At 53.0% G+C, this 10628-nt stretch overlaps 1 protein-coding gene across 1 annotated transcript in view; it reads right to left on the bottom strand.

Moving 5' to 3' along the window:
• Positions 1-379: 379 nt before the first annotated feature.
• LOC119974742 (fish-egg lectin-like) overlaps positions 380-10628 on the bottom strand; it is a 30645-nt gene continuing 20396 nt past the window's right edge. Inside the window, exons 2-4 of the mRNA XM_038813929.1 lie at positions 9721-9948; positions 3109-3448; positions 380-655 (exon numbers count right to left, since the gene is read on the bottom strand). Coding sequence (XP_038669857.1) covers positions 514-655; positions 3109-3448; positions 9721-9948 — 710 coding nt within the window. The 3' untranslated portion in view covers positions 380-513. The remainder of the gene's footprint in view (positions 656-3108; positions 3449-9720; positions 9949-10628) is intronic.

Below are 10628 nucleotides of genomic sequence, written 5' to 3'. Positions count from 1 at the left end.
CAGGTACAGCACGGGGTTAGATACAGAGTAAAGCTCCCTCTGCATTGTCCCCATCAAACACTCCCAGGACAGGTACAGCACGGGGTTAGATACAGAGTAAAGCTCCCTCCACACTGTCCCCATCAAACACTCCCAGGACAGGTACAGCACAGGGTTAGATACAGAGTAAATGCTCCCTCTGCACTGTCCCCATCAAACACTCCCAAGACAGGTACAGTACGGGGTTAGATAGCGACTGGAAACATCCCTTGTGGTTCGAGTGTGTAATCACAATCTGACGTGTTTACATGGAGAGAGACAGAGAATTCTATTATGGATAGAGTGTATTGGAAACAGCTGTTTATCATTTCGACCATTATTGAAATCACTTTCACTGGGACAGGATTAAAGCCAGCATTTAATTCAAAATCCAGCAGATACAGAGGCACATATAGATAGAGAGGACTTCTCTTTAATCAGACTGAAATATTCTGCCAAATGCAGTTCTTCCACGTTGGTGCCACTCGCAACATTCTATTGGCAGCGAATGATGTTGCCATTCATTTCGACTAGCCACAGAGTTCCCAGATCAGCGGTCACGTGCCGGAACTTTCTCCCCAAGAAGTGAATACGGGCCCATTGTACCCCTTGGGGTTTAAGCGCGCTGATTCCAACTCTGCGGAATAAAGGCAGAACAAGACTCTTACAATGACAAATAATCATTTGGTTCCTTCACCAACCTCCCTCAAAACTGACCCTCCGACAGTGCTGCGCTCCATCAGTACTGACCACACTCCCTCACACATTCATGCATTCTTTTGTACTCACCCCACAACCACTCACATTCAGCCCTCCTCATTCAGCCAGTCTCGCATTCACCCCACACATTCATTCACTCAGTCTCTCTCATTCTCATGGCACTCACTCAGTCTCTCAAACTCACCCCTCATGCTCATTGCGTCTCTCGTAGCCACCCCCAGGCATACACTCAGCATCTCGACTTTTACTATCACAAATAATTATTTAGTTCCTTCGCTGACCTCCCTTAATACTGACCCTCTGACAGTGCAGCACTCCCTCAGTACTGACCCTCTGACAGTGCAGCACTCCCTCAGTACTGACCCTCTGACAGTGCAGCGCTCTCCCAGTACTGACCCTCTGACAGTGCAGCACTCCCTCAGTACTGACCCTCTGACTGTGCAGCACTCCCTCAATCCTAACTCTCTGACAGTGCAGCACTCCCTCAGTACTGACACTCTGACAGTACAGCACTCCCTCAGTACTGACACTCTGACAGTGCAGCAGTCCCTCGGTACTGACCCTCTGACAGTGCGACACTCCCTCAGTACTGACCCTCTGACAGTGCAGCACTCCCTCAGTACTGACCCTCTGACAGTGCAGCACTCCCTCAGTACTGACCCTCTGACAGTGCAGCACTCCCTCAATCCTGACCCTCTGACAGTGCAGCGCTCCCTCAGTACTGACCCTCTGACAGTGCAGCGCTCCCTCAGTACTGACCCTCTGACAGTGCAGCACTCCCTCAGTACTGACCCTCTGACTGTGCAGCACTCCCTCAATCCTAACTCTCTGACAGTGCAGCACTCCCTCAGTACTGACACTCTGACAGTACAGCACTCCCTCAGTACTGACACTCTGACAGTGCAGCAGTCCCTCGGTACTGACCCTCTGACAGTGCGACACTCCCTCAGTACTGACCCTCTGACAGTGCAGCACTCCCTCAGTACTGACCCTCTGACAGTGCAGCACTCCCTCAGTACTGACCCTCTGACAGTGCAGCACTCCCTCAATCCTGACCCTCTGACAGTGCAGCGCTCCCTCAGTACTGACCCTCTGACAGTGCAGCGCTCCCTCAGTACTGACCCTCTGACAGTGCAGCACTCCCTCAGTACTGACCCTCTGACAGTGCAGCACTCCCTCAGTACTGACCCTCTGACTGTGCAGCACTCCCTCAATCCTAACTCTCTGACAGTGCAGCCCTCCCTCAGTACTAACCCTCTGACAGAGCAGCACTCCCTCAGTACTGACCCTCTGACAGTGCAGCACTCCCTCAGTACTGACCCTCTGACAGTGCAGCACTCCCTCAGTACTGACCCTCTGACAGTGCAGCACTCCCTCTGTACTGACCATCTGACAGTGCAGCCCTCCCTCAGGACTGACCCTCTGACAGTGCAGCACTCCCTCAGTACTGACCCTCTGACTGTGCAGCACTCCCTCAATCCTAACTCTCTGACAGTGCAGCCCTCCCTCAGTACTAACCCTCTGACAGAGCAGCACTCCCTCAGTACTGACCCTCTGACAGTGCAGCACTCCCTCAGTACTGACCCTCTGACAGTGCAGCACTCCCTCAGTACTGACCCTCTGACAGTGCAGCACTCCCTCTGTACTGACCATCTGACAGTGCAGCCCTCCCTCAGTACTGACCCTCTGACAGTGCAGCACTCCCTCAGTACTGACCCTCTGACTGTGCAGCACTCCCTCAATCCTAACTCTCTGACAGTGCAGCCCTCCCTCAGTACTAACCCTCTGACAGAGCAGCACTCCCTCAGTACTGACCCTCTGACAGTGCAGCACTCCCTCTGTACTGACCATCTGACAGTGCAGCCCTCCCTCAGTACTGACCCTCTGACAGTGCAGCACTCCCTCAGTACTTCTGCTGAGGGCAGACTTAATTGAAGAGTTTAAAATTATGAGAACTGCAGATAGAACAGATCAGAAGGCCCAATACCTCATGGTCAAGGGGCCTCTAATCTGGGGCACCTTAAAATCTATGTTAAAGGTTGGAGATTCAAGGATATTTTTTCATCCATAGTGTTGTGAGGATCTGGACTTCCTGCCTAAAGGGCAAGAGGGAGCCAGAAGCCACCATCACATTTAAGAAGTTGTTGGATATGATCTTGAAGTGGTATAATGTACAATGGAATGGAGCTAGTGCCGGAAAGTGGGATTAGGCTGGTGACTAGGAACCAACAAGATGGACTGAATGGCCTTTGTTCATTCTGCAAAGCTTCCGTCATTTCCTTGATTATATGAACTGGGAAATAAATATCTTATTGCACATTTATTTTTGAAATGGTGCAACCGGTTTCATCCATGACACGAGTTCCGTACCTGCGATAGACCACCCCTCCGTAGTTAATTGCATAGACCGTCCCATCCGTTCCAACCTCAACCATCCGGAATCGACCAGGTACCCTCAGCCACTTTGACCCAGCACAGGACACCGGCTTGACCTTCAATCGGCAGTAGATGTTGCCGGCAGCGGAGATACCCCAGCAGGTCCCGGGTCCGCATGAATAATACCTCATCTTACCAGGAATTCTCGTGTAAGCTGGGGTAAAATAGCTGGCTGCTGTGACTGCGGCTTGCTTGTTGCAACAAAATATATTTTTGCCTCTGTCAACTCCAGCCACAATCTGATCCCCACCAGCATCGACCTGCATCAGCAGTCCTGTCAGGAGGGAACACATTAGGGTGAGGGAATTACATTCCATTGACCTACTGTTGTCACATCAGTGAATTGAGGCTGGGGTGAAACTCACTGTAAACAGTCTACTCATTCAAAGAACAGAGACTATGTGATCATTAAAGAGTCAGTTTACACAGTGCAATCCAGCAAACTGTCTACAGTGTCTATTTAAACAGCAAAGCACAGCAAACAGTTTGCAGAGTCTTTTTAATCACTGCAGCACAAGTAATGTAGAAGTCTACTTAATTGGCCCAGCACAGCAAACAGTCTGCAGGATCTGACTTAATCAGCACATCCACAGCAACCAGTTTACTGAGTCTATTTAAACAGTACACCACAGCAGCCTATTTAAACTGTGCATGACAACAAATAGCCTGCAGTCTATTTGTTTGATGCAGTGTTTTTCAAACTTTTATCCGGGTGTAGCGCTAACAATTATACTCAAAGACGAGAGACATGGACAATCGAGGCTTTATTGCTGTGTGATGCTGTTCCTCCATCTGCAACTGTAGACTAAGGTCTAAGTGACTCACACGCATATTTATACACAAGCTCCCTGTGGGCGGAGCTAGCCGGCAGGGGCTTACCGGAGGAACCTGTATTACAGGTACAGGCATACATCCCCCTACTGCAAGTACACATAACTACAGTGGTTATATCACCACATTCACCCCCTGTAAAAATGAGTCCAGCGGGGGTGATGTGTAACTATAATACAAAGGATGATGTATTAACAAAAGGGTTCAAACAAAGAAAACCAAGAGTCCATCCAGTTAGCAGGTTACAGGTTGAGTCGAATCGGCGGTCGAACGTTCCGCTGTGATCCGCGTAGCTGTGGTGGCGACGTCGGAACAGGCGGTGATGGCAACGATGGTGCAGGTGCTGACGGTGTTGGTGCTGACTGCTGGCAGGATGACTCCGAGAGCGATCCAAAATCTTCCGTGTCCTCCAGTGTGGGCAGGGGGACGAGGGATGGACCTGGTGGGGACGAATAGGGGGGCGCCGGGGAAAGGAGTTTGGCGCGGGGGAGAGAAAGGGGTGTGGGCATGGGATCGGCACCTGAGGGAGCCAGGTCCCGGAGAGAGACTGTGTCCTGGCGGTCGTCGGGGAACTCCACGTAGGCATACTGAGGGTTGGCGTGGAGAAGGCGTACTTTGTCCACCAGGGGTTCCGCCTTGTGGTGCCGGATATGCCTACGGAGAAGGACTGGGCCCGGAGTCGTGAGCCACGTCGGGAGCGACACCCCGGATGTAGACCTCCGAGGGAAGGCAAAAACACGTTCATGGGGTGTACTGTTAGTTGCGGTGCACAGTAGTGACCGAATGGAATGGAGCGCATCAGGGAGGACCTGCTGCCAGCGAGAGGCTGGGAGGTTCCTGGACAGTAGGGCCAGCCCTTCATACCGTCCCGTTCTCCCTCACTACCTGCCCATTTCCCCGGGGGTTGTAGCTGGTCGTCCTGCTGGAGGCGATACCCCTGCTGAGCAGGAACTGACGCAGCTCATCGCTCATGAATGAGGATCCCCTGTCACTGTGGATGTAGTCGGGGAAACCGAACAGGGCGAAAATGAAATCCAGGGCCTTGATGACGGTGGCAGACGTCATATCCGGGCATGGGATGGCGAAGGGGAACCTAGAGAATTCATCGACCACACTAAGGATGTAGGTGTTGCGGTCGGTGGAGGGAAGGGGCCCTTTGAAGTCCACGCTGAGGCGTTCAAAGGGGCGGGATGCTTTCACCAGGCCGCGCGCGATCTGGCCGGTAGAAGTGCGGCTTGCACTCCGCACAGACCTGACAGTCTCTGGTGACTGTCCGCACTTCCTCGACGGAGTAGGGCAGATTGCGGGCTTTGATCAGATGGTACAAGCGAGTGACCCCTGGATGGCAAAGGCTCTCGTGCAAGGCACGGAGCTGGTTCACTTGTGCGCTGGCACATGTACCTCGGGAGAGGGCGTCTGGGGGCTCGTTAAGCTTGCCAGGGCAATACAAGATCTCGTAGTTGAAGGTGGAAAGCTCGATTCTCCACCGCAAGATTTTGTCATTCTTGATCTTGCCCCGCTGCGTGTTGTTGAACATGAAGGCTACCGACTGTTGGTCAGTGAGGAGAGTGAATCTCCTGCCACCCAGGTAATGCCTCCAGTGCCGCACAGCTTCAACGATTGCCTGGGCCTCCTTTTCAACAGAGGAATGATGAATTTCGGAGGCGTGGAGGGTGCGTGAAAAGAATGCCACGGGTCTGCCGGCCTGATTCAGCGTGGCGGCAAGAGCGACATCTGAAGCATCGCTTTCTACTCGGAAAGGCAGTGTCTCGTCTACCGCGTGCATCCCCGCCCTGGCTATGTCAGATCGAATGCAGGCGAAGGCCTGTTGTGCCTTGGCCGAGAGGGGAAAATGTGTGGACTGGATAAGTGGCCGGGCCTTGTCCGCGTATTGTGGGACCTACTGGGCGTAGTAAGAAAAGAACCCCAGGCAGCGTTTGAGGGCCTTGGGGCAGTGGGGGAGTGGAAGCTCCATGAGGGGGCGCATGCGGTCGGAATCGGGCCCCAAACGTCCGTTTGGACTACGTAGTCAAGGATGGCTAAGCGGCCTGTGCGGAACACGCACTTCTCCTTGTTGTACGTGAGATTAAGGAGCGATGCGGTGTGAAGGAATTTAGAAAGGTTGGCATCATGGTCCTGCTGGTCATGGCCGCAGATGGTGACATTGTCGAGGTACGGGAAGGTGGCCTGCAGTCCGTACCGGTCAACCATTCGGTCCATTTCTCGTTGAAATACTGAGACTCCATTCGTGACGCCGAAGGGAACACTAAGAAATTGGTACAGATGACCGTCTGCCTCGAAGGCAGTGTAGGGACGGTCCGATTTACGGATGGGGAGCTGGTGGTAGGCGGATTTCAAGTCAATAGTAGAGAAGACCCGGTACTGTGCAATCTGATTGACCATATCAGAAATGCGGGGGAGGGGGTACGGGTCGAGCTGCGTGTACCGGTTGATGATCTGGCTGTAGTCCACGACCATCCTGTGCTTCTCCCCGGTCTTAACCACTACCACCTGGGCTCTCCAAGGGCTGTTGCTGGCCTCGATGATACCCTCCCAAAGCAGCCGCTGGACTTCGGACCTGATGAAGGCCTTGTTCTGGGCGCTGTACCGTCTGCTCCTGGCGGCGACGGGCTTGCAATCTGTGGTCAGATTGGCAAAGAATGAGGGAGGCTCGACATTGAGGGTCGCGAGGCCGCAAACGGTGAGGGAAGGTAGGGGTCTGCCGAATTTGAGGGTGAGGCTCTGGAGATTGCACTGCAAATCCAGGCCTAGTAAGAGTGGCGCGCAGAGGTTGGGGAGAATGTGCAGACAGAAACGGTCAAATTCCATGCCCTGTAAAGTAAGTTAACCAGGCAGAAACCCTGGACCGGGACAGAGTGGGAACCGGAGGCAAGGGAGATCTGCCGGTTGGCGGGATGGACCGCAAGGGAATAGCGCCTTACTGTGTCCGGGTGGACGAAGCTCTCGGTGCTCCCGGAGTCGATGAGGCAGGAGGTCACGTGGCCGTTGACCAGCACCGATGTGGAAGAGGGTGCCAGGTTGCGAGGACGCGACTGGTCGAGCATAACGGAGGCGAGTAGCGGGCGATTGGCGGTCAAGTCAGATGAGTCCAGCGAGGAGCAGTAGCGACCCGTGTCCCGTGGCCCCGTCCTGGGGGGAGGACAAAATGGCGGCATCTGGAGTACCTGTGGGTAAAATGGCGGCGCCCATGGAGCGCACGTTGTGGGGTCGGGACAAGATGGCGGCGCCCATGGAACGCACATGGCTGTGGTGGATGAAGATAGCGTCGCCCATGGAGCGCATGTGGCAGGGGCGGCGAAAGATGGCAGCGCCCACTGATCGCACGTGGGGTCAGGGGAAGCGGACGGCGGGGTCCATTGAGCAAGCAGCTGAGGCGAGAGGACCGGGGGCGCGATAGCGGCAACCGCCCGGGACTGACACACCGCTGCAAAGTGGCCTTTCTTGGACAAGCTTTGCAGGTCGCTGTGCGGGCCGGGCAGCGCTGGCGGTGGTGCTTCTGCTGACCGCAGAAGTAACAGTGGGGACCCCCAGGGAGGGCGGTGCGGCATGCAGCACAGGCATAGTGCGCGGGGGCGGCTGCTGGGGGGGCCGTTTGTGGGGTCCACGAGTGGTAGGACGGGTGGGCCTGGGGGCTGTTTGCGGGGTCCATGAGGGTAGGGCCCCTTCCAGCAGTCATTGCAATGCCTGTAACAAAGGCATCGCGCATGAGTAAGTCAGAATGTTCCGTGGCTGTGAGGGCCCGGCAGTCGCAGTCTCGTACCAGAGGTACAAGGTCCCTCCAGAAGTCCTCAATTGACTCACCCGGCTGCTGGACGCGAGTAGAGAGTTGATGCCTCGCAAACAGGGTGTTCGCCGACTGTGCATAGTTCTCCTTGAGCAGTTCCATAGCTGCGGTGTAATCGGTCGCATCTCGAATTAGCGGAAAGACGCTGGAGCTAAGTCTGGAGTACAGGAGTTGCTTTTTCTGAGCCTCCGTCGGGGGAGGGTCCGCTGAAGAGATGTAGGCCTCAAAGACTGCCAGCCAGTGAACAAAGTCTTTTCTGGCGTGAGGCGACTGCGGATCCAGCTGCAGACGGTCAGGCTTGATTCTGATGTCCATGGTGTACGGAAAATCACACAGCAATAAATTGTAGCGCTAACAATTATACTCAAAGACGAGAGACATGTACAATCGAGGCTTTATTGCTGTGCGATGCTGTTCCTCCATCTGCAACTGTAGACTAAGGTCTGAGTGACTCACACGCATATTTATACACAAGCTCCCTGTGGGCGGAGCTAGCCGGCAGGGGCTTACCGGAGGAACCTGTATTACAGGTACAGGCATACATCCCCCTACAGCAAGTACACATAACTACAGTGGTTATATCACCACACCGGGGACCCATTTTTACCAACCGGCCAACCTTCGGAACCCACCCCGGCCGACCTTTGCGACCCCTGCTGGCCGACCTTCGGGGCCCACGCCAGCTGAACTTCGCAACTCCTGCAGACCAACCTTTGGGACCCATGCCGGCCGACTTTCGCAACACCCGCCGGCTGATCTTCGTGACCCACGCCGGCCGAGCTTTGCGATCCACCATTTCCTCTTTCCTTGTTTGCCGCTGACAAAATGGAGGAATCGCGGCCAAAGCACGTGACGTCGACTTTGTGGGGGACGTGACCTGCTCCCTGCCTCCCTTCAGGCTGGAACATTACATAAATTTCTTTAAAAAGTCTCCCGCTGCGTTTCCGATTGCGCAGATCCACGCGCAACAACCGGCTTTTAACAATGCCGGCTGCAAGTGGCCTTCAAAATGATGGTCGCGACCATATTAAAAAGTGCGTGCCTGCTAATTGGTGTACATGCGCATAAACAGGTGGTTCTGCATGTGCGCACCTGTGAGCAGGCACACATGCGCAGTGCGCCCGGATTTTGTTTATATGGTCGCGACTGTCATTTTGAAGGCCGCTTGCAGCCGGCATTGTTAAAAGCCAGTTGTAGCGCGTGAATTTGCGCAATCGGAACCACTGCAATGGACGGCTCCGTGACCCTCCCGACACCCGCCCGCGACCCACCCGCGGGCCACGATCCCGACTTTGAAAATGCCTGGTTTAATGCATTGCAACATAATTGCAACAGAATACAAAGTTTATCCAAACAGCACGTCAGAGCAAAATGCCTGCAGGTTCTGTTGAAAAAGAGTTTCTCTGAGCGACAGCGAATAGAGCCTCTGTCCGAAACTACAGCAAAGCTTCCCAAGTGAAGCAGGGCGATTTCTCCAGCAAAACACAGTGAGATAGTTATACAGTACAAATTATGGCCACGATGTGTGGCTCATATTTTTTATGATTATACCGATGACTCTACACTTTGTAAAGTCTTTTGATCGACATGATGTGCTTTCGCTCAAGGAAGGAAAAAATCGAGCATGTATTTATGTAGAACCCTACGCATCCCAAGGCCTTTTGCAGTCAATTAAGCACCATTGATATGGAGCCAATGTTGAAATGTAGGAAAGGCAGTCACCCAGTTTGTGCAGAACAAAATTAAATGAGGTAAATGATCGGGAATTGGAAATATTTGAACAGGTCTTCAGTACTGCAGCTCAATCTCGCCAAGGGCAAGCACAGTCAAGGATGATGCAGAGGACCTATTGAGAAATGCAAGTCAGAAATGAATGGGATCAGTGCTTTTACAGGAGTTGAATAGCTTACCTGCCAGTATAGCCCAGGATCCTTCAACCAGTCTGTAAAGCTTCTGGTCCCTGCCGACACCCCAGACTCCAGCCGCACCCACGGTGACATGGCCAAGGTTTCCTGGCACTCTGGCCCAAAATTCACCCCTTCTGGTGAAGACGTTACCACGCAAATCCACCGCAAACACCTGGCCATTGCTGGCGTCGATTTGTTTCATGCGCCCTGCGACCTGCCTACAGACAAGAGCTGGAGAGAGAGAAAGAAAGGTCATTTGGATATTTTTCGTCAGTGTTTACACTGGAGAAAGACAATGTTGTCGAGGCGAATACTCAGGTTCAGTCGACCAGGCTAGATGGGATTGAGGTTCACAAGGAGGAGGTGTTAGCAATTTTGGAAAGTGTAAAAATAGATAGGTCCCCTGGGCCAGATAGGATTTATCCTAGGATTCTCTGGGAAGCCAGGGAGGAGATTGCAGAGCCTTTGTCCTTGATCTTTATGTCGTCTTTGTCGACAGGAATAGTGCCGGAAGACTGGAGGATAGCAAATGTTGTCCCCTTGTTCAAGAAGGGGAGTAGAGACAACCCTGGTAATTATAGACCTGTGAGCCTTACTTTGGTTGTGGGTAAAATGTTGGAAAAGGTTATAAGAGATAGGGTTTATAATCATCTTGAAAAGAACAAGTTGATTAGCGATAGTCAACACGGTTTTGTGAAGGGCAGGTCATGCCTCACAAACCTTATTGAGTTTTTTGAGAAGGTGATCAAACAGGTGGATGAGGGTAAAGCGGTTGATGTGGTGTATATGGATTTCAGTAAGGCGTGTGATAAGGTTCCCCACAGTAGGCGATTGCAGAAAATAAGGAAGTATGGAATTGAAGGTGATTTAGCGGTTTGGATCAGTAATTGGCTAGCTGAAAGAAGACAGAG

Source organism: Scyliorhinus canicula, chromosome 12 (assembly GCF_902713615.1).
Source record: "Scyliorhinus canicula chromosome 12, sScyCan1.1, whole genome shotgun sequence".
Taxonomy (NCBI): domain Eukaryota; kingdom Metazoa; phylum Chordata; class Chondrichthyes; order Carcharhiniformes; family Scyliorhinidae; genus Scyliorhinus; species Scyliorhinus canicula.
The sequence above is the reverse complement of the archived record's forward strand: the minus strand, read 5'-3'. Positions and strand labels throughout refer to the sequence as shown.